The 27939-nt window shown below is 38.1% G+C and overlaps 1 protein-coding gene across 1 annotated transcript; it reads left to right on the forward strand.

Annotated features, from left to right (window-relative positions):
* The first annotated feature begins 1997 nt into the window (after window positions 1-1997).
* On the forward strand, window positions 1998-26654 carry LOC149797553 (uncharacterized). Its single transcript, XM_089962422.1, has 7 exons — window positions 1998-2084; window positions 3628-3865; window positions 5124-5199; window positions 22614-22724; window positions 23088-23204; window positions 23495-23581; window positions 25883-26654. Exons 2-6 carry the CDS (start codon window positions 3824-3826, stop codon window positions 23545-23547), a joined length of 399 nt encoding a protein of 132 aa, XP_089818548.1. The 5' UTR covers window positions 1998-2084; window positions 3628-3823; the 3' UTR covers window positions 23548-23581; window positions 25883-26654.
* Window positions 26655-27939: the final 1285 nt, after the last annotated feature.

Raw genomic sequence — 27939 nt, forward strand, 5'->3', positions numbered from 1 at the left:
TTGTAACTATCATATTAAACAAGGGAACCGAAGAAACATTTATACTGGAAGCAGCTGATAAGAAATTAACCGCAACATCTTGCTGGTGGTGTTTGGAATTTGTAGCTGAAACACCTCAAATGGTTACTGCGTAAAATAATAAATGGCGTTAAAAAATAAGTCAGCATCAAGGACAACATTAGATGCGCAGCAATATAGGTACGATCAAGTACGCGAATGGCAGTCAGAGTTAAAAAATACCATTGTTGGTCCCCTTGTTGTTGTTTTGAGTGATGTATTTGATCTCTCTGCCTGGTTGGTGTTTCCTGCTCTGGTTTTAGTACAGGATGATGTTGATGTAATGGATTTATTGTTTGTAGTAATCCTCGATTTTTCTCTCGTGCTGGTTGTATTTGTTCTGAGATTATTACTGATGATTGGGTTTGTAGTTTTTTTCTTTTCTTTTTTGCTGGTGCTGTTGACATTGTTGTTTTGGATATTGGAAATTTTGCAGTTTTGCTATTGCTTGTTCTTGTCTCTGTTGATTTTCCTAGGATTGTTCCTGTTGCCGTTCTACTTTTTGTTGTTGTGGTTTCCATTGTTTGGGGGTTTGGTTTTTTATTTGCTCTTCTTGTTGTCTTTGTTGTTGCTGTTGTACCTTCTGTTTTTTATTTGAAATGGTTTTTTCTTGCTGCTTTTGGATTTGTACTGTCTGTTCAGTGTGGATTTGTTTCTCTTTTCGTTGGTGGCTTTGTTGTTGTTGTTTTGGGCCGTGCATTTCCACTATTTGTTAGTCTATGGATATTTGTTGTTGTTGCTGTTGTTTTTGTATTCCCTGTTCATTTATCCTTGTCATAGTCTCTTGGTTTGTAAGGCATTTGTGTGTTGTATGTCTAGTTAGTTGGCACTTGCTGCACTTTCTGTGATATATACACGATTTGGTCAAAAAACCATGTAGGAAAAAAGAATTCTTGTGCCGTTGTATATGGTGGTCGAGAAAATTGTATCCAGTCTTCATGAGAAAATTTCTATCTTCAAATTTTTCTCAAATTTTTGGACTGTAACCTCCGAAGTTATTTCTAATGGAATGTCCGACAGGTGTAGCTCTCCAGTTTGCTTTTTTATTTTACGCAGAATTGATGTAGGTTCTTTAATCAAAGCTTTTTCTCCAGCGATCTGAATTTCTTCATAAGGTAGTACTGGTTTTGTCCCTTTTGGGCGTACTATAAATCCTTGATATCCCTTCGGGTTAATCGAGTAGATTTTTTTCAAGCTGTCTGGGTGTTGAACTTTAATCGCTATCATAACTGAGGCTACTCCCTTCACTCTATCTCTCGATAATCCTAACATGTCTATCTCTTGGGCTCCTTTTTTGTACGTACATTCCAAAAAAGATCCATCATTTGTTTCTATCCGTCTAGTGTTGAAGTATTTTTATAATTCCCTTATCTCTTTGTTTGCTCGGTGTGACTCCCATTTTTGCTCGTGCGCCACGTGCTTGTGAAGTTATTTCCATTGTATATGTACGATTTGTTTCTTCTCAATTTGTGATTTTTTTTTCATCTGTATGTTTCTCAATTCTTCTGTTTAAACATATGTGCAATGATTTGCAGGTATCTGAATCATAGCATAGTTTGCTTTGTACATGCCATTGCTGACGATATAACAAATAGAGCGCACCCAAAGTATGTCTGCTCGCCAAGGAATTTACCATTTTTCACAAATACACATATTTGCACTTTGAACGGAGTTACGATATGCTCCTGGCTAAAAGTTTTGACCAAGTGATTGAACTCCTCACATCCCTGTGTGTGTGTCCGCTAGAAAAGGTAGTTCTACGGCATTTCTTGTTGTTCACTATCACATATGCAAACTGGTAAGTTGTTTGCTTTCTTTTGGAGTTTCTATTTTTTACTCACATTTATTAAATCGATATAAGACACACTCAGGATTTAAACATGAAATATTGTTTTTATGAAGAAAGTAGTGCACTACAAACACGGTTAGCTGCTTCTACACTGAACCTGAACTGTCAGGCATTCACGTACTGGCGTTTGAAAATTAGAGTGGAGCAGAAACTAATCGAAAAAACGAACCAACAAGAGGTAATTAAAATATTTTAATATATTGACAGTTCATCTAAGTCATTATTCTGCTTTAATTAACCATTTCGAAAAACTACATATTTCTCTCTCTCTCTCTCTCTCTCTCTCTGGACGGTTTGACTAAACTTTACCATCATTCATAGGTCCAGTGACATCGTCGTACGGCACAAGTGAAAATCCACAACGCTCGTATTTTCATGGATTTTCGCTCGTATCGAGCTACTTTATACTTTAATGGGGAGGGAGGGGCAAGAATTTGGCATTTTTTAAATTTGATAATTAATAATCGAATTTAGAATATTATAATAGGTTTAAGAAACAACACATCATTAAATACGCTACAGTATATGTGCCTCGTAACCGTCAAATTTAACATACTGGCCAAGTGTCGACTGGATATTGCAACTATGTATCACTGAAATTATGAACACTGTAGATAGATTCCAAGGAAAGTGTAAACATGCCGTTACGATGAACCAGATTACTGTAGGTTACTTGGTACAAGTCCATTTCAATGTTTTGTCAAACGCAATAATATTATTCTACCTCACTCCAGAGATATGTTTATTTTGTCGCTGATGCATAAGAGGGGAGAGTGGACTGGAAAAAAAAAGGATTCCGATGAAACTGTGTACCACTTGAATTTCATTTAGAAAGCAGGGACTCTTAATACTTTTATGGTTATTTTTCATGTCATTTATGATTAATCAATGAGTAGAATTCATCATTGATCTACAGGCCTGCAGTTGAAAGAATGTTTATATATTCGTATTATTGCGCCATGCGCGGATCACAAGTTGATATACCAATAATATTGGTATATCAATTTTACTTTGTACCAACACCTTAAATATCTTGTTTTATATATATATATATATATATATATATATATATATATATATATATATATATATATATATATATATGTATGTTTGTATATATATAAGAACAGCATACATCATGCCATGAAAAGAAGAAAGAAAAATTGCATAATTTTTCATATATATGTTTTAAAATGGCACTCTACAGTTTTTTTTCTGCATAAGGTTAGAATTGTAGAGAAAAGGAATTTATAAGGTTGTCCACACTATTTCTTCTAGCTATTTAAAAGAAGCATGTAGATGTTAGGTATTGTTCAAAGAAATTTTAATTCCCTTTATTTTGGTGTGTGACTGATGGGCAGTGCCGGATAAAGACATTCCAGGGCCCTAAAAACTGATTATATTTTATCCCTCTCCCTTACAAAATATTGAACTATATAAAAAATATTCAAAGCTTTAAAAATGTGGGAAAATACAAGTGTTGCATTCGTTCTAAATCAAATTTCTCGGACTTGTGGATAGAAATGGTCATATATAATTCATTCAATTTTATCGTCAACAATCCAATTGAACTTTTTCTGGTGCCCCTGTTGTATAGCGCCTAATCTTTAGAAGCTCTAAGCGCATTATAACCGTACAGGAAAGTAACATAGAGGTATGGTAACATTCTCTTTATTGTGCAGTTTTAAAATGGGTAACTACGTTACACCTCTCTCTTTCAGAGGTGCATACTATCTGTAGGGCACCTTCAAATGTGGCCTGTATATATCTCGCATGACAGAAGTTATCTGTGACGAATCCGATTGTTCTCCAATGGCAACGCACGAAGTACAATCGCGTTCCCATAATTCCTTTGTACAATCGTGTTCGTTGCACAGGAACTAGTATATACCGAATTTAACTACAATACGGCTGAAAATGGGATGCTTCGGAGGCTGCTTTAGGGGCCTTCGAAAATCGGTAGGTATCAAAATATGTTTTAAACATAAATGTTTGTATTACTGGCGCGGTTCATTGGGTGGACGCAAAGATGTTGAAATTTATTCATAAAAGTTCAGACGACACAAAGTAACGTCACACGATTATCCATAGGCGATGACGTGTTTAGCATTAGAGTTGTTTCATAATAATAATAATAATAATAATTAATAATAATAATAATAATGAGGACTTTTTATAGCGCCTAATCTTTAGAAGCTCTAAGCGCTTTACAACATTAGACAACGCCTATAAGATATAAAAAAGAAAAACATTTAATGTTATGATTAAACAGAAAACACCATGAAATTAGAAAACATATATATATTAGAATATTGATGGTTATAGTTGAGAGATAAATGATATCGCCACCACCATAACGATATCACTATAATCGCAATTTTGGCGATATCGCTTTGGAACTACATTCTTAATCTATTTAGGAAGTATACCTGACCATATCTGTTATTTACACCTAGATTTCCATATTAAGTCATATTTAATTCTTTCCGTCTAGCCCCTCTCTCTCCCAAACAAGAAAAGCAAGTTCTAAGTATTAATGTTTCATAATCAGTTTTCCACCGGAATCGTTCAAATTCTCCCTGATCTTACATGACTTGTAAAATGTAAAGTCGCTTTTCTAAAATTATGGTAAATATATCAAAACTTATTTTGTATGCATTAATATAGTTATACAGTCATCAATCGCACTAAAACACCTCGCTCATGACATATTTTATACGTAATTATGTCTCCGTAATGTGTGTGTGTGTATATATATATATATATATATATATATATATATATATATATATATATATATATATATATATATATGCCAATGTAGATATGACATATATTAATTAATGTAAGATATTTTAAGTTCAACAAACATCTTAGAAAGCTAATGAGAACTCTTGAGATGAAAGTTTGAGCTATCTGTACTTAATAAATATTCGTTTTTGTACATTCAAAAGAATATTGCGATTATGAGAAATATTAACTGTTTGTGGGACGGACTGATATATATTTTAATTAGGTGTTGTTAGTCAAGATAGATTAGGAAAGCATGAATACGAGGACATGAAATAAATGGAGATTATTCCTTTAGATCTCTGCATTATTATGCATAATTAGAAGTTTATATGGCGCATATAAATAACATCGTAATAAATTCATGAATAATGAATTTAGTGTTAAATTATTTTGACAAAGTTCCTTTATGATATCATATTTGCAGTGCGGTGAGTTTGGAGCCAGACTGCGTAGAAGGGTGATTAGGGGAAAGGTTGTTCCTCAAGGAAAAAATGACGTAGGTGAGTACATTGCCGTATTATTTTGTAGTACAGTGAAAAGTACAGATCTGTCTTATGAAAATGATGATTTGATGTCTAACGTTGTTATTGAAGCCTCAAGACTTGCATGCAATTAGTTTTATGTATATCCCTTACACACACACCCCCCCCCCCATTGCTTGTAAAAGTGAAGACAAATGAATGCTTTGATTTCTAATAATTATTCAGTGGTACAAGTTACAACTAAATTAAACATTCATACTTGGTTACTGATAACCTTCAAGTCGTTGTACTCTGGTGATCTTAAAAATCATGGTGTAGCAACAAGATAAAGGCATCAGCATCTTCAGTACTGGTGGTTTTCAGTACAATGAAACGTGGGGGAAGGCACAGGCCAAAGTTGTTTGTTGGACAAGATGTAGAGAACGTTCAATACCCTTGCATGTGTACTTGGATTGGCATTTATAATTATTAGTAAAAGAAGAAAAAAGAACGTGTGTTGTTTAAAACAGACAGCTGATGAAAATGAATGCTGTCATGAACTTGGAAACATACTGGAAACAGCATCAAACACACAAACTGTGCCTATCCTTGAAATACACACACAAATGTTCACGTAATTTGGTATACCTTTTCTCTCAATATGCACTCACAAATATTTCCAATACACACATATATGGAATCGTGTGTATGTTTGTGCGCTCAAGTACGCGCACGAAAATAGTTATTAATATGTATTTATGTAATTTACCACTAAAATTCAACACAAAGCTAGCAGTCTTCTATGAGATGTACTTCCGCAGTAAGGTCTAGCTGTTCAGGTTCTCAGACCGAAACCAACCATCATTTACATATCAACATTAAGGTGACGCTCTACAGTTTCGTATTTTCCATATGCTTAGGATTTTAAAGAAAAAGAATTTCCCTGGTTTTCCTCACTGGTTATACTGGCTATTTTGAAAATAACAACCTTGTATATCTTAGGTATAATTCAATGAACCTTTAATTCCCTTTATTTTGATGTATGATTGATGGGTGTAATATGGGTTATAGAGTATACAGCTTGGCCTTACTCCAGATGTGCGCCTTTCAAAAAGGTGCTAGCTCCGCTTGGTCATTTTCACTTTCTGAAATTCAGAGGTAAATTGTATAGAAAATAGCAGATAACTTTTTTTTACATTTTATATATTTGGTAATTCATTCATTGCATTTTCAGAAGCCGGTATTGTCTAGTTGCAAAATTCATTTTCCCTGTTTTAATAGCCGCTATAGATAGTGTACTTTAGCCTAATTCAGGCTGATTTTTTTAGCACAAGGGAGCAGTCATTTTAGTTAGCAGTGTGATTAAATCATGTACAATTTCCAAAAGTACAATATCCAAAGAAATATCATACACATTACATTAATGCAGCATAGAGGTATGCCAACATTCTCTCCACTGTGCATGTTTTAAATGCAAACAACTTCACCTTGCATACGTCACTCTTTCAAAACTACATAATAACTGGTGAGCGCCCCCTAAGAAACTGAATGTTTTTTAAACCATCTGATGCATATACAACAAGGATTCTCAGTAAGGACAATCAGGACAATAACACGTCTTCAACCTTTATCCCGCGTGCAAAAATAGGAAAATCCAGAGATGAACTTTAAAACACATCTTGACATTCATGCATTTCAATGGTTCCATAAAATGTATGCTATGTATAAAAATAGGTTATACATAGTTTGCATTTGCTCATACTACACTCCTTGAGGCAGTGAGATTTGACATCTTTAAGAGCAGAAAAAATAAGAACAATACAACTGTTAAAATGTTTTAAATAAATATTTGTCACGTTTCCGATATCAATTCGGACTCTCCGTGTTAGAATTACAATGGGCTATAGTCCAGATAAATTTGATTGAGATGGGTTCTGTTCATACTTATGCCAGTAGACGTTCAACTTTTATCACTTTATAAGTCACAAATGATCATTGATCAGCAGTAAATTATATTGACCAGGACTATAGAATGCATTTGATTGGACCATTGTGATTCTTTCTGTTTGATTAGATGGGTATTTCTGTATGAAAATTAACATGAATTTTATGAAAGAATAAACTTTCTATCTTTGCTCTCTCATCTTCCCCCCTCTCTCCTACTTACATTTATCTTCATATAGGATTTAGTTATTCATAATACCATTGTCATTATATTTATTTGAGATAATATCTGATCATGTTTGCTTCTGACTTCTGACATTCTGTTCTGTGTTGGTATTGTGTTCAACAATCTAGCTTACTTTACAGATATATTACGTGACAATTAGTAAAGGAAATGTGGGATATTCAGATAGTCTATGGAATCAAATATTAATGATATGGATAATTGGTATCCAAACAATTGAAACTAAAGTTAAATATTTAATTTGAGTTATGCTTCTGAGCAGCAGAGGGGGCGAGTCCGACATTTTGTCCAATCGTTATTTGGCTTAATTAATACTTTCTGCAACTCAACGATCTAGTGTCGTCAGCGCCTGGTAAAAAAAAAACGACGTCGTCGTTGGGGGGTTCGTCCAATCGTCATTTGGTTTAATTAACACCTTCTGCGCGTCGATCCCCAGCGTAGTCAGCGTCCGGTAAGCACATCGACGACCGTGTCGATGTCATCGCCCCCTCTGCTGCTAAGTGGCTATTTACAATGAAAATTATTTACAACTAACCGAATATTTGGTCAAGTCCGATACGATATCGTGTCCGAGGATCATGTAAATTTATCGTTATGAATCCATGTGGGGTCGACTGAGCATGACTAAAAAAGTTTCGAAAAACATTAAAGTCCATGTCACCGCCGCACCATGTCTGCCAAATATTTCGTAGCGTGTGTGTATCAACGCCGTTGAATACAGCAAGAATATTACAGTTATCTCTGATTACTTTTGGAATCTGAGTATACCGTTGAGTGACATATATCACGTCAGTGTTTTTATGCCTGCCTCTGGAAAATATCCTAGCTGGGATTTTTTGATTGTCTAACATAACATCATCGTACACGACTAGATTGTTAACGTCGCCATCAATATCATCAAAACCTGGTGCATCATTGATATCCGTAATAAACTCGATGACATTTTTTTCAGCGATCGCTGATGCATTCTCGTTGAAATCTTTCAACACCTCGTAGCATCGTTGATCATCCACGCTAGGAGCAACCAAATACAACTTATCCCACTTCATCCATCTCATTATTAAATTGAGTAACAATTGCGTCTTGCCGGATCCAGATGGTCCGATGATAATCATCCGGATCGAGTTTGGTAACGCTGCAACATGCTTAACTGGTTCTCTCGTTTTAGTCGCCGAAAAATCAATTATATTCATATCTCTATACATAAATTATGGATCTATATTGTGTGAAGTGTAGAGTACGTACTGGCACAAATGATATGACAACCGCTACAACAAGAAATAACAGATCGGCCCTTACTGGTAAGTGTGCACAATGCGGTACAAAGAAATTTAGATTTATTTCTATTAGACCCGGAGATGTTTTAAAAAAAAGCGAGGAGGTGACATCGCAGCCAAGTTATCAAAACTCCCCGGAACCCAATGGGCAAAGTATCCAGGAGAAAAGCACCTCCCAGGATATAGCTACTGTGGCCCCGGAACACGATTAGATATCAGACTCGATGATCAAAATCAACCCAAACCCGGTGAGTACCCAATAAATGCTATCGATAAGGCGTGTCATGCTCATGATGTTGCTTACAAAAGTAGCGATCTGCAACAGCGTCATATCGCGGACGTAAAATTAATTCACGCGTTAAATGCTATTCCTGATAAATCCGTCAAAGAAAAATTGGCTTCATGGTTGGTAAAATCGGCTATGAAAGGTAAATTAATGGTGGGCGCTGGTAATTAATAACAACATGGAATCCATCTATTATTCTCCGAGAGGATACTGGAAGGGGAAGGCCGCAATTGGAAAGCTTGCAAGCGCTGCAAAGGTAACAAAGGCCACTGCGGCTAATTGGTTATCCAAACAGGCTATATGGCAAATTTATCTACCACCGCCTAAACAAATCAACTTCTCGCGCTTTGATGTCAGCGTACCTAATGAAGTTCATCAGGCTGATATACTATTTTTGCCGCATGACAACGGTTACAAATACGCGCTAACCGTAGTTGATGTTGCGAGTCGATACAAACAAGCGGAGCCGTTAAAAACAAAGTCAGCAACTGAAGTAGCCGCTGCGTTTGAAAGAATTTATCGAAGAGGTCCTCTGCGCTGGCCAAATCTATTACAAGTTGATCCCGGTAGTGAATTTCGCGGCGCTGTTTTATCAACGCTGAAACATCATAGCGTCGCGGTACTACGAGGTCATACTGCGCTACATCGTGATCAGGCAATTGTTGAACGATTCAATCGGACTCTTGCTGAACGGTTATTTGGATATCAATACGCGAAGGAATTCATCCAAGAAAAACGATCTCGTGAATGGGACAAAAGGTTGCCAGGCGTAATTGCCGCGTTAAGTAACGAGATTACCCGAGCAATCAACATGAAGCCCAGCGACGCGATTAAATACGAGTATATACCCGGAAGATCAAAAATAAATAGCGTTTCCAAGCCGATTCTTGGCGATGTCGCCGTGAGATATCTATATGAACCAGGAGAGCTTGAAGGCGGTAAAAAAAGAGCTACTGATCCTATTTGGAGTGTTACCATACATAACATATCAACGATAACACGATCAACTGGTAGACCACCGATCTATAGACTGGATTCAACTGCTCCTCAGCGCGGATTTACACGCGAGCAACTACAAGTGATACCTGACGATACTCAATTACCCCCGCGTGGTCTTAACTAGCGCCGTTGCGTCTATTACACTCAAGAGAGGTCAACCTCACATTGTTTTTGACATGACCGAGACTGTTATCGATCCTGTCCACGGTAAATTGGCGAGCGTCTTTATCCGAATAACGCCAACGCATTATACAATTACAACTCGCGCAGTGATTATTCTTTTGTTGTCGTAGTGCAATTATTAATTCGGCATCAATATCAAAACGCCGCTGTTTTTTTTTTATCCTGTTGGCGGTAACCCGAGAGTTTTCTATCAATGACGCTTGCATCGATGATGTCGTTGTCGTTGGTGACTCCGTCACTGACTCCGTCAATAACAATTCGTCGAAGCTGATTTATCCTCCGTACTCTGGACACTGCAAGATAGACTAGATTAGACCATTCGATGCGATTATCAACCATCCAAACAATTGTGTCCGTGATAGTCAGTCCCTGCGAGGAATGTATTGTTGTTGCGTATCCTAGCGTCCACGGGGATTTATCAGCACGTAGCGCGTCCTCGACGACGCTGATATCAACGAGCACAATATCATTCAGCACAAGAATTTGTTTTTTTGTCCCTGACGCTGTCGGGGCCGGGATTTCAACTTCAATGTTCTGCCGCCGTGTATCCGCGGGTCTATAACATAACGGCACTGGACGCGTTGGAAACTTTTCCTTATGCAACGTAAACAACTTCCGCTGAAGTGTGTCTCTGACTATCTTTCTACTAGCTACAATCAAATCATTTGGTCTCCATGTTTCCCAGAATTCATTTAACAGCGTTTCCGGAATCACCTCGCGGATTATTTCACACTGAATTCTATCCGGCTGCAATCTGATTAATTTTTTAACCTCGCGCAGTTGTTCATCAAGTGCTCGGTAATCAGTATCGGTTTCTTCATAATAGTCCACAAAACCCTTTAACCAATCATGTGGACCCTCGCCGACAAATGGTGGTGGTTGGCCATGGTCGCCACACATGATCACCGCTGTATTCGCGCGCAGCAACCAATCAAGAAACATTTGTAAAACGTCTAACGAAACAGTACATATTTCGTCCCAGATGATAACCTCAGGAATAAATTTTTCGCCCATTCGATCAGGAGTCCACTCACCGCCGCTGTATCGAAAAAAGCTGTGATAAGTAACGGCGTCAACATTTCGTTGTTTTATCTCTCGCGCTAGTCTATGGGTCGGTGTAAGCACGATTATACTTGCCCGCGTTCGAAATAATTCAATTGCCCGAGTCGTCTTTCCTGACCCGCCGCAGCCGCTTAAATAAACTGTTTTATGTCTACAAATTGGATCAGAACACGGTGGTGCATTAGACCATTCTGACAATTTATCACCGCGTAGGTAATTGTTTTCAACGGTGACATTTGCTGACGGGGAATAATCGCGTCGTATTTCATTTTTAATTCTCCATGTACCCCAACTCTCGTCCGGACTAGTAAACCCGGCTACGTTTTCCTTGTACTTTACGTCAACATAAAACGAATCAACGGCTACTCTAACCGCGGTGTCGGGAAATCTATTTATCATCGAGAATAAATTGATAGCGGCGTAACCCAGCATAGACGCCCTCAAATGCGGGTATGCTGGGCTGTCTCCATCGCTGTAAGTAACAACTGTACCCAACCTTGTTCCATTGGACAAGAAAGCTGTTTTACAGTTCACGTATTTATTTTTCGCCACTGCGTCCTTGATTACGAAATCATATTCTGCGTCATCTATAATCAGCCGTGAGCAATATCGTTTGTAATCGCAGTTTTTTCCACCTTGTGTGAACTTACCAATTATTTTTCTACCGAGATCTTTTGCCTCTCTGTTTCGTTGGTTGAATATCTTTTTGGACCATTCGACGATATATTCCTCGTCGGCATCAATCTGTTTTCTGGATTCGTCAATTATACTATCTAGACGCTCCGGTTCCGGCAACCAGACTTCAGTCTGCGCCCGGTATGATATAATCGCGTCACTGACAATCAACGAAACTAGCATTTTACAATCAATCATATACCGTAGCAGCGCTATTGGCAGCCACTTCTTTTCAGACATGTGTCTACAGATCCAAATATAACAACAGCGATGGAGTTCAAATGATACTACGCGAGCGAATCCGGTTAAATCAAAATCAGGCAGTGGTCCATTAATAGCAACACGAGTCATTTCATGTCTGGGGTGTCCAAATCGTTTGAAATACTCAGCGGCGGATCCATACCCGAGAAAACTCGCTGGATAACAGGCAACCATATCAACCGAGATCATAGCGTCGCGGTTGTATTCAGTGTTCCATATTCCACCGTGATAATACTCCAAACAACTGGATTGTACATCCGGCAGAAATTCCCTGCGCGTTGGTCTCCACGCATTTTTTTTTGCTGCAACATGAGCTGCAACCGATGGAATCGTAAAACAATTTGTTAGCAGTTGTTCATCATGCTCTTCAAATTCCATGGCGGTTTTTTTCATCCTGTTGTGAAATGCTTCAGTGCGATATAATTCACCGTTTGGTCTTACAAACTGATCAAAGGTATCCGCATCGTTTTCAGCGCTGCGAAGTAACCATACTGATACAGGGTCGTTTTTACACAAGCAGGCAATAGCATCAAATAGTTTCCTCTCCGCGAGAAAACCATCCCGGGAGAATTCTTCGGGTATATACTTTACTGTTCTATCCCGTGGAAATATTGTGATCGCGGGCGTCCATGCGTGTTCGTTATGATCAATAATTTTGATTGGGGCTCCATTTGATTTGTACTTTGATTCGTATAATACTTCACCGGTTATTGTTGTAACGGTTATTGGAAATCTCAGCGATGTTTCTAATCTCGCTATGTCGCTGATGGTTGCTCCTCGCTCTTTTACGGTTAGTTCCCACTGGTTGATTTTGCTACGTCGTAAATCAGTCAATTTGTTTCCTCGACATGCATTTGTAAAATGCTCTATTACTCGTTCTGCTACACAATTTATCCCCGTTGACTGTTTCATTGGTTTCAGTTTTCCGATATCAGGTTTCTTATTTAACGGGTATATTCCATAAACAACTGCTGTTTCAGGATACGCTCGTTCATAGTATGGTCTGTCAATTCCGGTTAACAACCCCGGCTTGGAGTCGCGGCTGACAATGACTGTTTTCTTGTCGCTGAGAACTGGTTCAAATTTATCACGTATGATCCAATCACCTGATTCAACCCGGACAATGAATTTTACTCTAAAGAAATACTTTTTACCGTCAAGTTGTGATATTATCGTTGCTGCGCGGTTGTCGTTCATGGTAGCATCAACAACGCCATCAATTCGAAATGTTGACCAACTATGAGATGCACCATCACGCTTGAATTCATTGATACAATCGCGTATTTTACTCAACAGGGTTCTATCGTTTATTAACGCTTTTGGTGCGTCCTTGAGGACTCTATCGAGATTAAACCTAATATTTTTCCAGGGCTTAATTGCTGCTAATCTCTCGAACTCATCCATATAATTAAAACAAGTATTTAAATAAAAGAATATAGTATAATGAATAAATGCAAATGGTTGATGATTGGGTCGATAACCCCGTGCAATAAATCATGTAGAGGTGAATTCTGCGGGTATCATTTACAAAGCGTTCGTAATGGTTCTCTTGGCCCCCTCCCGTGCTTGGTTTGCCACGTTGGTGTAAGAGGAAAATCGCAGTTGTGTATTAATTGTGGCGGAAAGCGATACAGAGAGTTAAAACGTTATTACGACAAGCGAATTAAAAACGCCGTCATTGACCCCACCGCTGACTCCGTCATTAAAACCCCCCAAGACTACGTTGAAAGATTTATAATTAAACCAAATAATAAATTAGACAAGTAGTATTATTATACAAATGGACCAAGAGTTCAGACCTCATCCCCTGATTGTCAATTACGAGGCATCTCGCGACGGCATTGTTAGAAACCGCAGACTAAAAAAACCAGTTGGATGGAAAAACAATCACGGGTATTTGATGTTTGGTGCCGGAAAGAAGAAGTATCTTGTTCACAGGGTGGTATATGAAGCGTTTGAGGGGCCAATCGAGGATGGTTTTGTTATTGATCACATTGATTCTGATTGTCTAAATAATTCTCTTATAAACCTGCAAGCCATCTCTCAGAGTGAAAATAATAAAAAAGGCCAAACTGGTAAGTTTTCAAAGCAAGCAAGGGGTGTTAAATCGTTTGATACATCAACGCACGAAGAAAAAATATTTCAGTCGATGAATGAGGCAGGAAAATATTTCGATATTTGTAGAGCCTCGGTACGATTTGTTGCAGAACGAGTATATCAAACAGCGATTTCAAAAAAGACTGGGCACAGAATTCGATTTTCATATGTAACAGAAATCAGCGAGTGACGAAGTCACCGGCGCCTATGGCGCTGACGAAGTCGCCATGACAGTGCGAACGCGTCTGTTCCGGTATCCTACGGCTAACACACCTCGGGGTTGATACGCGGGGTTTCATTTTGTAAAATAATTTTTTTTTTATTTAAAAATAAGATGTTTTATAAGAATAATGAATATCGAAGACATCAATAATATATTAGCCGAGATTTCAAAATTAAAAAATCAAGGAATTGAATTATCTGATGGTCTCGACAGTGAAAAAATATTATCCGATTATGAGATTATTAACGAACAATCGAAACGGGGGCGTTTCACCCTGGCCCGCGAGTACTTTTTTATAAAACGATTACAACATACTATTAATGAGAACCTGTACCACAATGACGCAAATGCATTCATTGGACTATTTACTGCCGTTGAAATAATACGAAAAAAACTTGGACGTGTTTATGAACGACGCCGGGAGATTTCTAGTAAGATCAAAAACATTAGAAGGATTATAGACGGAGCCTCCGATGTCACACTCGGCGAGAAATTAGAAATTGCGGAGCAATTGCAATAATGGTAGGCGAATCACTTACTACTCGGCTAGCCAGAGAGCGGCTAGCAGCGCTTAAAAAGTTCATACCGTTACGAGACAGGGTGAGAGAGAAACTTCAAACGCGGCAACAAATGCAAACTGATTTTGCTGTTGGAAGCGAACAACTCTTTGCCCCGGTAACTAAAGCGACCAAAGATGTTACGGCGGCAACTGTGCCCGTTCTCGATGCGCTTAAAAAGATAGCGGCTCAAACCAAACAAACAAAAAGGTCTTTAGAAACACTCCCTGCAAAAATAACGGCTGCTACAACACGGAGGTCACCACCACTCGCTATAACGGAACCACAAGAACCTTATGTTACAATGGCCGACGAAGAAGAACTAGGCGCCACCGCAAGAGAACCAGAAGAAGAAATACCAGAAGAAGAAATACCAGAAGAAAAAGAGGGGAATATACCCCGTATTGTACTCAAGAAGAGCACAATAGATCAAATTAGAGGCTTCAGCAACAGGGAAGAATTAATTAATTTTGCTGCCAACAATTTTGCTAAGAGCATACGAGATAAGAAGCATATCAATAGCGGTTACGAGAAAAATATAAAGTCGTTAAAGGATTGGGCAAGAATAGTGTATTTAGCAAGTAAACATAAAGATGCATTACCACATCGTGGTAATTCCGATTACGACGCATTCCACAAGGAAGTTAAGGATAAAACACCAAAAAAAAGGAAAAGGATACTCTGTTGGTAAAGAATCCTACGGCGTTACCTGCCCTAATAGTGTTCTCAGTGATATATCACGGCTGGAAGTACTAATCGGAGGAAAACGAGCCGGAAATAACTCTCCGGAAATAATCAATGAGGCCGCTGATATTTGCAAGCGGTTATTTACAGGCGGTATTATGGACATTAATGCATATCGAACGCTCATAGACGAGTTAGTGGATGATTAATTGGAAAACTGGTGTTTTTAATAAGGATGATCATACACTACAACCATGATAAACCAGTACTCGTCTACGTGGTAAACTCGCGATTGCCTATTTACCGCGCGTACTATGGAGATGGTCTCGGTAGCACCATTGCGGGGTTATTTACAAGAATGGCTCCAAAAGTAGCGCCGTTAGCCAAACAATTAGGAATGAAGGCTATTGATGTTATTCGTGATAAGGGAATCAGCGCTATTGGAGATGTTGCCGGAAAGGCGCTTTCAGCCGCGCGGGATAAACTAATGTCGTTGGTGAGGAGAAAAAAACAGATGCCATCAACGACAGTGATGCCTGCGAATGTCAGTAAAGTAATAAATAACGCCGTGGAAGAAAAATTAGAGTCGTTGGCGAAGTCGCCATCCACCGATGCGTCAACCAACGCGATCATTAACGCGATAGCGGGAAGTGGTCTACGACGAAAACGACGTTGATGGATTTCAATTGAAAACATCAACATGATAAATAATAAGATGTTTGCGCGAACCGCTGATCCCGCGTTTGATATGGATGCTCCAGTGCGCAGGGATGATTCTGTCCGTGATTATCAATATTATTCTTATTATGCAGCGCAACCTGACCTACGATCGCGAATTGAACTTCAAGTCCAAGATACCAGTAAATACTTTCTGCCGTGTGAAGCGTTTATCGAAATTGAGGGAGAACTCGTGACAAATGCCGCCGATAATGCACCATACGCAGATGACGATCGTGTTCGAGTTGGCTTCGTTAACAACGGTATCATGGCGTTATTTGAGAGCGCCAGATATCTTATTGACGGGCGAGAAATTGAATCAATAGAACGCGAGGTTGATGTTGCAACGACGATAATTGGGTTAGCGAGATACTCGGATGATTATACAAGATCGGCGGGCCCATCTATGATGTTTGCGAAGGACACCACTAATAACGCTGATCATCTTCAGTACATCAACGTGCTGGCGGAAAGAGATACCGCAGTTGACCCACAGGCTGAAGCAAATAACCCAGACCGCAGAGCAAGACCAGGCGCTAATTTCAATATTATAAAGAGTATCAACAATGATTACAATATGGGATTCGCAGCACGAATATTGATGCTAAAAAGACCACGCCGACAGTTTTCATGCGCGATTCCACTCCATCACATATTTGGATTCTGCAGAAATGTTAGAAAAGTCATCTATGGGGCTAAGCATACAATCGCGCTGACGCGAAGGGGCGATGATAACAATGCAATATGGCATGCTGCTGGCGTCGCTGCCGGTAAAGTCATTTTAACTAAAATGGCATTGTGGATGCCGGTGCTGACTCCATCAGTTACCACGGAAGCACGATTGTAGCATTTATGGACCAGGGAGGGAAATCGTTGTTGAGTTGGCTAGCGGTAACAACTGATGCTAAAGAGGATAACGTCGCCGATACGTTTACATGGCACCTGGCATCAAAACAGGGTGTTTCAGCCCCGCGTCATATATTTGTTGCGTTACAGAATAGGGAACGATTGGGTAATCAAGAACGCAGCCATATGATATTTGATCAATTAGGAGTCAAGGATGTTTCGCTGAGAATAAACGGACAACAGGAACCATCCGAGGATATACAGCTTAATTACGACAACAACCATATCGCACGTGTGTACCATCGATTGCTGTCATATATGGGTCGTGATCAAAACGTCGACACTGGTCTGCAAATATCACAACTTGATTTTAAAAACCTGTATCCGATTTATTATTTTTCGTTGGAGCATCTTGATTTAACGAGACAATCCGTCGTTGATATACACTTCCGAGCTCGTATAGCCCCGGCTGGTGCTGATTATAGAGCGATTGCTGTCATTCTCAGCGATAAATCAATGCTGCTAGAAGGCGTTGGTGGACGAATGAGAATCGTTGATGCGCCAGTGGAAAACATGTAATTGAAAACACAAACGCGTTTACAATAAAATGTCGTATAGTGTTGTCGGCGTTACACTAACTGATGGTCAAGTCAAGAAATTACGATCAAAGTCGGCTAAACAATGCGGAACCACAATAACGCTGAAGCCGTCACAGATGGCAGGTGGTAATCATAAGATATCGTTGACGGCGCGTCAAATAAAACATTTCAATGATGCGATGAAGAATAAAAAGGGTGTTCAAATAGATTTTTCAGCCGCAGCGATTAAAAACATGGAAAAGACCGGTGGGATATTTCCGCTGTTAGCTGCGATTCCAGCGTTGATTGCCGCGGCCGCACCAGCAGTGGCTAAGGCGGAGGCGTTGGGGGCCGTTGGTACCGCGGCGGGGATGGCATTGAAGAAGGCAACCGGGAAAGGCTACAAAAAAAAACGACCCGTGGCCGGAAAGGGTCTAAGACTACCGGGAACCCCGTATTCATGGTACTCGGGAAAGGGTCTAAGACTACCGGGAACCGTTTATTAACTCAAGAGTCTATGACTCCAATGTCTAATTTTGATTTAATAGACGCCGCAAACGCGCTAGCGATAAAAAACTTCAGAGGTGTTTTTATGAGGGATCAATTACCGGCGGCACCAAGAAATATTGAAACCGGCATAATTAACCTGGATAATTCTACCGGAGCGGGAACTCATTGGGTTGCATACGCGATTGATCCGCGTGCAATCGTCTATTTTGATTCATACGGGTTAGCCCCGCCGAACGAGTTCATGCGGTATATCCGGGCGTGTTCAGCCCGGGTTTTTTATTCCACTCTGCCAACACAGCGATTAAGCGACCCACCGATATGTGGCCGTGAGGTATTGAACGTACTTGCGGCGATTTCATCATCGCGAAAACCACCTCATGTGGTTGTAAACGAATACACTAGTGGGGTCGTAGAGGCCCGGCGGGTTAATTAGAAACGCTGTTTTTTTTTACAATAACGATGATTGATATCTGGGAACGACCGGTTTCGGCGCTGAAAAAGTCCACGGAAACGCCTGCCACCGATGACATAAAAAAACTAATCGAGGATGAAATCGCCGATACGTTGAACTTAACCAGTGTTGACCCAGGTGAAATAGTTGTATTTCAAGACCGCCAGGGTAAATTGAAATCCAGTAATGTGTCGCTGGATGACGTTTTAATACGACAGCGTGATGCCGCCGAGGACACTATCGCGTTGTATACCAGAGACGGACGACTCAAACCGGGTGAACATGTATTGGCGATAACGGATAGGATAACATTAATCCAAGACGATCTTATAAAGTTGGGTGATTTTGTAATCGAACTCGACACGCAGGTGAAAAAATCTACCGCTAGTTTTTTTGGGATCCCGACGGTAACCGAACCGAATCTTGCAACAATAAAAAATACTATTTCGGAGTTTACAACGCTGTCGGGCCAATTTTACACGTTACGAAAAAATGTTAACAGGATCGATGACAACTTTGATAAATTCTTTGGTAAAAAAAATACCAGGCCGGATGAGATCACAATAACTATAAATGATATCACTGCGTATAGACAGGAAATAGAAACAATCAAAACTAATGTTTCAACGAGCAAAGGGAATGTAGACGTGCATGAACGGGAAATAGGAATAATCGGCGCTAATGTTGCAACGATCATAAATAATGTAGACTCGCATGGACGGAAAATAGAAACAATCAAAACTGATGTTACAACGATCATAAATAATATGGACACGCATACACAGGAAATAGGAACAATCAAAACTGATATTGAAGCGAACAAAAAAAATATAGACGCGTATTGGCGGGGAATAGGATTAATCAAAACTGATGTTGCAGCGAACAAAAAAGGTATAGACGTGCATACATATGAAATAGGAACAATCAAACTTGATGTTGCAGCGAACAAAAAAAGTATGACCGAGAATACACGGGAAATAGAAACAATCAAAACTAATGTTGCAGCGAACAAGAATAATATAGACGCGAATTTGCGGAGAATAGAAATAATCAGAACTGATGTTAAAGCGATTAAAGACGGACTACCGAGAGTAGCAGAGCAATTCGAAAAAATAAAAACCCCTCATGAGAACATCATCAACACAGTATACACAATTCGGCATGGATCATTCGATTGGACTCCTACACAGAATACAGTAAATATTACCGCAACTGTTAAGGGTATTTATCGATTGACACTGGTTTCAATGATGCAGTTTAATATATTATCGTCGAGTTCATCCGGGTTTAACAATACAATATCAACAATTATAGACAAGAACGCAACTGAACAGTTTACAATTTATGCCGTTGATAGAAATCTAGCCGGGGCAAACATCACATGGTATGTGGAATTTGTAGCGAATCTAAGTAATTAAAAACACTAGCTCTTTTAAAATAAAAATGACCACCAAGGAAATTGAATCAGAGGTATCACCGACGTCACATCAATATCGATTCGATACCGCAAAAGAATTCTCCGCGAACTTGAAAACACTTTCCGAACAATACCGTGCAAAAATAAAAAAATACCGCCGAAAAATAACCGCCATCGACACGGTCGTGTACTCGGTGTCGGGTATAGTAGCCGGCACCGGTGTTATTTTATCCACGGTGACCACGATAGCCCCGATCGCTGTTCCAATCGCTGTCTCCGCAATGACAACAGTTGCTGGAGTTGCCAACGCAATCACTAGGAAGATATCATCGTGTTTTCAGAAAAAACTCAACGAGTATACAGTAAAACATCAAATAGTATCCGACGCGTACTCGAAATTATCCGGGTTGATCTCGTTGTCGATTGATAATTTGTTCGTATCCGATGTTGAATTCTCCACGATGGTCCAGTTGTATAGCTCCGCGATGTCAAAAATCGAGGATTTTCAACTGGAAGCCGGAACCACTTTAATGGACTCTGGTTGTTGAAATTAGACACAACGAATAATAATAATGTCGCTGAACCCCGAAGGGTTTCAGTTGCTTCAACGGATCGCGGAGAACACCACTCCGGTACAAACAAATATGATATCGATAACATCAACGAAGCCCGAATTCAGTGTGAACTTCCCATCGCCGGTTCCAGTGAAGGAAATAGCGCTGGCAAAATTGCGAGTATATCACAGTTGGCCTAATATCCGAGCGGACGCATTTAACGGACAACAACCTAATAACTCGCTGGTTTTTGCATGGACAAATAAACCCGATGGAACCCCGGACTGGAAGGAGGTTACAATACCAACTGGGTCATACCAAATAGAACAAATCAATGGAGAATTTCAGCGCAGGATAAAATCGATCACAGGAAAGGAATCAAAAATCGCTATTACGGTTCATGAACCGACGTTATCGTCGACGATTGAAATAAGCACACCGGGGTATATGGTTGATATCTATAACAGTTCAATAAGAACCATACTAGGATGGCCTAAGAATCCACCTCATGAAATCCCCGCGGACAAGCAATCGTATCATGAGATTAATCCCAATTATCGAATTAATTTGTCTATTATAAAAGGCGCGTTATTACCCAGTAGGTTTATATTTCAAGACAGGAATACCATGCAATGGATATTTCCGTATAAGGAAACCCCTAAATTGTCCGCCGAGGCCACAGTTAGTTTAAGTGATATTAATGGGTATTTTATCGAGATTAATCGTAATTACCAATCACAACTAGAACAACTACGGAAAACAAAAGCACGAAAACACGTTGAGGTGTTAAATCAACTTATATCAGACATGGAATATATCAATGAACGAATCGTTAAAACAATATCCGATAACAGCGATGATAATAAACAAAAATTCCTAACCGAGTATAATATCACAGAAGCCGATTTACCCGATTTCAAGTTTCCAGGATACAACGCGCCAGAACTAAGAAAGTCTCTTAATGATTTTCTCAGTCCATCAACTCATATCCTCAGACACGATAACGGAGATGATGGTAGGCATATTGCCCCGTACAACGTAAATATCGCATCGGTGATAGCAATCAATCTAGTGTGTGATGTTATCGAAGGGAGTTACCAGGTGGATACCAAGCAATCAAATCAGGCTCAACAGGGGTATATCCTTTATTCATTTTCACCAACAGCCCCTCCGGGATTTTTAATCGTTGAGAGTCCAATTAATCCGGTCTATATGCGATGCCATGATCGGTTTTTAACGAGAATTAATTTTAGACTTACCGATCAGTCAAATAACCTAATTGATCTACAGGAGGAGGAGTTAGTGATCACTCAGTTTGTAAGATCATAGCAGCAGAGGGGGCGATGACATCGACGCGGTCGTCGATGTGCTTACCGGACGCTGACGACGCTGGGGATCTACGCGCAGAAGGTGTTAATTAAACCAAATGACGATTGGACGACCCCCCCCAACGACGACGTCGTTTTTTTTTTACCAGGCGCTGACGACACTAGATCGTTGAGTTGCAGAAAGTATTAATTAAGCCAAATAACGATTGGACAAAATGTCGGATTCGCCCCCTCTGCTGCTTTCTGACCCCAACTCTTAGCTCCATATTTTCCTCCTGCCAAAAATTCCTTTATCTATCTGAATTTGCATCTTAATGTTATGCTATTTTGAATAACGCATTTGGTCGTTTTCAGATGTGGTTAAGAAACTGATACGGGACATGATAATTATTCGATAGATGTTAAATATTGGAGTGATTGGTTGATGTTTCAATTATGAACTTTGTAATGAAAGTATATTGAAACATACAGTTTTAGGGAGACTAACATTTGTCTCAGGCTATTCAACGTACAACACAGTCAGAGAATAAGGAATAACATGTCTGTTGTTTTCCTAACAGCTGCATCTGAGTCATTACCTGTGCAGAGCACTCACCCTATAGCGACTTCTCCCAGTGCAATGTATGAGGTCGGCCCATTAAGAGAGGTCAAGACCCCCGAAGCCCTGAACCGTGAGTAGTTAATGGTTCATATATTCAACAGCCAACAAACGAAAATAGAAAACGAAAAGAAATGGAAGCCTGGGTCGAGGGACTCGTGATTTCTTAACATATTTATATGTTTATTTAAAATTTGTTTGTAGATACTCATAGTATGTAGGTTTATAATAAAGACAAGATTTTAATATGACTAACTTCCTGGCTACTTTTCTTCAGGGTTAAATTTGAACACATAGTTGTGATACATTTTCATATTTCATTAAATTTCATAGGCTATACAATATTAAAATGATGAAACATTTCTCCAAATCTTGAGTAGTCAAAATTGTTCAGTAGGATACATTTTGGCTCAAACATTGTATTTGTGCCTTGCAGAAGTCGTTGAAGAATTTGTGGGGTACGAGGTGAAGATAATTAAGGCTCTGGGGCAGATTCAAGACGACACGGTCGCAGAAGAGCTGATGGCTCGAGGAGCCACCATAGACGAGATTAGTAAGTGGAACGTGTGCTGATATCAATTCAAATTGTTTTGTTACAGGTTTAATTCTGTTTATTTAAGGTCCTTTTCTGAGCTAATAATCCTGTACAACAGATTGATATAAATCATTAGTGACAGTTCCACCAAATTCTGCTTTGCTAAACTGATATATGCTTTTCAAATTTTATTTTATATATAATTGCCTCTAACGATCACTTGCTGCTTCTATAACACAATCCATGAATTATTAGATTGCAGCACGATCACGTTTGACCGATTATAATGAGTTTCTTAATATTTGTAGATGAGGCAGCTCGTAAAGAGAGAAAAGACAGAATGGCCACAGTTGAAATTTAAGCACCTCTCACCCACTCCCTCCAAAAGATAAAAGGTTAGTGAATGAATGAATCTTTACTTGACTGAATGTGGCTTTGGAGTTTTTGTATTGGCATAATTGAAATGTGTAGTTGTAGCAATGATGCAAGGATTTGTATTGGCAGATATTAAAATATCGATATTATTGTATGATAGAGAGCAGTGATTGTTTCCTCAACGTTGAGTTTTCTATTTTTCTTTTCTAAAAGTCTAATACTGTAATACACGTTATAGTCCAGGATTTTGTCAGTGTAGGTTTTTATGATTATCGAGTTTAAAAGATGAGGTTTTTCTCTAGGCTAATACAAAGCAAGAATGAACATACTATCAGTTAGAATTCTTACAGCATGTCAGACTGATTTAATACAAATTAACACAAGATTGCAAGGACATAACTCCATGAAATACTACTATTAATTGTAACTTTTTTCTGTTCTATGTGAACAGCCTTAAATAATCTGAATAATATTTGTTCTGAATTTTCTTTTGTTATTATCTCACTAGAGAATTTACATTAAAATCTGAGATGTTATCTAAGAAATCACAGTAATTTTCTTTTGAAAATATCTTCTACATCTGTGGGAACAATATATAAGGGAGATAACCACAACCAGATTCGACACCAATAGTAAAGGGAGGTAGGCACAATAGGGTACAATTTACATTAATTTCAGTTTCCATCCAATGATTACACAGAGTTGACATGAAAGGCCGTTGAAATAATTTTAGTACCACCATCAACTTGTTACTGTTTGGGGTAATACACACTACATCAACAAGCAAAGAATACGATATTTGGGTATAGGACACACGGTACTAATGGTATGGAAAAATGGGAACCAGGCTGGAAATGGGTGAAGATAATATAGAGTATATATGGATTTAGCTGACCAGGATTGTTTAATAATGTAAGTAATGTGTTAGGGAAAAGAATCTTTTGAGAGCTTATCGTAGTTGTAAGTGAGACTTTTTTTTAGAGACATTGTTTTATTGATGGAATTTCAGTCCTTTAACAGTCTTGAGTTTGGAACACTCATTACTAAAATTAGCACCTGACTCTTTGGTGCAGAATTGAAATCACATGTTTCAAACACATGCAGGTCCAGAAAATGCTGCGGCTCATATCCTTTCCTCAATACAGAAGCTGACATCCAGGTTTCATCTACACTGATAAATATAGGTTTGATCATGAGCACTCAAAACTTTTAAGTTATTGAATTTTTAATATCATGGAGTTTGCATAGGTTTACTATGGGAACTGAATTAGTACAATGAGTCCTATAAGCAAGGGACGACAGAAATGCTATTAAGTCATAAATGGGAAACAACTAAACATTTTACTCACAAAATCAAATTCTTGGACAATGACGAGAATTACAAAATAAAAAAAGAACATTTCGAGTACATATTTCAGTTAAAGGCCATTACTTCACCATAACCCCACCCTAAATTAAAAAAGTTTTGCAAATATTTACTTAGATTATGTTTGATGGAACGCACACGCACTTTTTAACAACTTATTTGCGACTGGTCGTCTGATTGTCATTTTTCTGCAGTAAGGTTATGAATTATGGCTTATCTGAAAATAAAAATTCTTTTTTTTTTTTTAAGCGTACGAGTTTTCATTTATTTCACTATTTATTTATAATGTTGAATCCAACGAACACACAACCACTGACACAATTTTTCATCTATCAGCATACCGAGCATGTGCCTTTCCTGAATTGGTTACTTAAACCCTTTTATATTTTGGAAACTCTATGTTCTGACCAAACCTATTATATCTCCTGCATTTGCAGAAGGTTTCATATATTTGTCACCTACATGAGGATGAAAATCTCCCTGTATGCAAAATAAAACAAAGAAAATAAACCAAACATAATTTTAATAAATACAGAGAAGAAACAATGTCAAATGATATAAAAGGTTTTAAATGATTGTATGATCATTGTCATCTTTTTAGAGTTAAATAAGTAGGATGGTCTTACTTTTAAACAAATCTACTCCTTACTTTCGGGCAAAGAACTTTCAAAAAGGGGAAAATGATGATTCTTTTCCAACACTGACACATCAGTGAAGTAATTTTAGTGCAAACATACGTAGTCTTTATTACGTTAAAGAAAAAATATGTTAGTAACATTGAAGTGGCATGAATTCTTAAGCAAATTTACTCATTTTGTCATCTTCTCAATGGCAATATTCTTTTTATAATTTTAATGTCACTGTATATTATAAGTTTCTTTCTAATTGGCCATTTCGCATCGTACTTGATACCGAATGAAAATTATTCAATAATAGTATTCTCTTTCTTTTTCAGATTTTCAATCCGCCTTTTGAATTATAAAGTTAAGTTTTCAGGATTAAAGTGTCTAGTTTTTGTATATTATTGTGATTGTGGATATCTATTAAAAGCTAAACTCACCTCACCGTAAAATCGATTTCAACTATAAAATTATCAACCTTAGACATTCAGACTTTTTGTGATTCCTTTTTGTTTCTGTATTTAAATATTTACTAAAATATTCTTTTAAACAAAATGCCCCCCTTTTTTAAATAAAAAGTAATGATTAGAATTCGGGTTATTCAAAAGCTGACGAGTTGTTTTATTGATGTTGGTGTGACCAATATACTGGTCAGAAGTTTAGATGAAATTTTTCATTACCATCTTTTGAATAACCAGATATCTATTCTTTTTTTAAACTTCATTTAGAATAGATTTTTCTAATTAGTTTGTTGCTTTCAAAACTGAGTTTAAGTCATCGATGAATGGATGATGTTGAGTTGGTTGTGCATGTTTTCTATTGAACATTGCTACCCACGATTCGGATGACGCTGACTTCTGGATAGAAATTATTTGATCCAGTACATAGAAACAAAAAGGAATCATAATAAGCCTCCTAAAATTAATCTAATATTTAATTATTACAACCAATGTATCGTTGTAAACTTGTGTTTCTGAAATTCTCAAAATGCCATTTAATAAGAATACAGGAACGTTCGATATTTGTACAGTACACATTTTAATTTTTAATGCCAATTAATGTGTATGGCACAATCACCATGATTAATAAAACACTTTACAAATTTCATTTGTCTCAGCATTTCTTTTAGTTTAGTTTAAGAACACTGGCACTGATTGCCAACTTTTTCAAAATGTGTACAACAGAAATAATAACAAAGTGTACATGAAGTGAAGGTAATTCTGTGCAAGGATACGTCATTTCTGTAAACATTGGATCACGTGAATTTTTGGGGTAAAAAGACTCCATGTGACCTTCGTGAACGTGTAGCCCATACAATCCTATTTGCTATGAATCTTTTAGATTCATACAAATAAATACATTATATCAAAGATGGAACTTTCTATCTTAAAAAATGATGCATCTTAATCCAAGTTTTCAATTTTGCAAGAAGCTATTCCACACGTACAAAATCGTCTGCTACCCAACATATCAAGTTGCCGCTAGAACGCGATTCTCAAGAAATTCCCCAGCGTAAAGCCTGTTTCTAAGACGAAAACAAATTACATCATATTCATTGTTGTTTCTCTTCCACATAATAACTTATATTTTATAAAAGGTTTAACTTTACTAAAAATTTTTTACAAGATCGGTTTAATTGCTTAATATCTCTTGCCATTTATAGGCATTGTTACGTTGAATTTTGTAAAACTAGCTCTAAACCTGACCTAATTACTTGACTAAACTGCTGTCCAATGTAATATATTTCATTTGGATAACCCGATGGATAAACATTACATCTTTTCAAAGCTGTGCGCAGAATATTCCGACATATCGCAAGTCATGAAAACAATCGGGTGGTATCCCGTGTGTCCAAAATATTATTTTGAGCAAAATATTTTGGTGATAATTGCCTCTTTTCAAATGGTAAGCATTGTAGAATTTAATTTCGTCAATTGGTCTAATTCGGTATGCGTTTTGCTTCAATATTGGAGACGGAAATCTTACGGGCGCAGAAATGTCCGACAGAGCGCGGAGGCCGATTGAGCTTAACCAGTCCAATCGGCTTAAGGCCGGCCCTGAAGATAATTGTTTGGTTCATATTTATATGGTGATCTAGCAGTAGAGAAATAATAAAACACAAAATCATTACCTTGACTATCACAGACCCAATGAGCAATACCTCAGTATTTTTGAGGATATTTGACAAACAACTATATCCAATATTGAAAGGACTACATGAAATAAAGACTAATTCATGTATGTCTTGACATTTGAGACTCTCTCAATCAATCGTGCTTTATGACGTCAAGGAATTAAAAGCTATGATAAGAGCCATTACGAAGTATTAGATATGTAAGTACTATTTTTTTAAAATAATTGTCGTTTAGATTATTTCGAAATATCGATCATG

This window comes from Sinohyriopsis cumingii, chromosome 6, assembly GCF_028554795.1.
Source record: "Sinohyriopsis cumingii isolate HCF-2022 chromosome 6, ASM2855479v2, whole genome shotgun sequence".
Lineage (NCBI taxonomy): Eukaryota > Metazoa > Mollusca > Bivalvia > Unionida > Unionidae > Sinohyriopsis > Sinohyriopsis cumingii.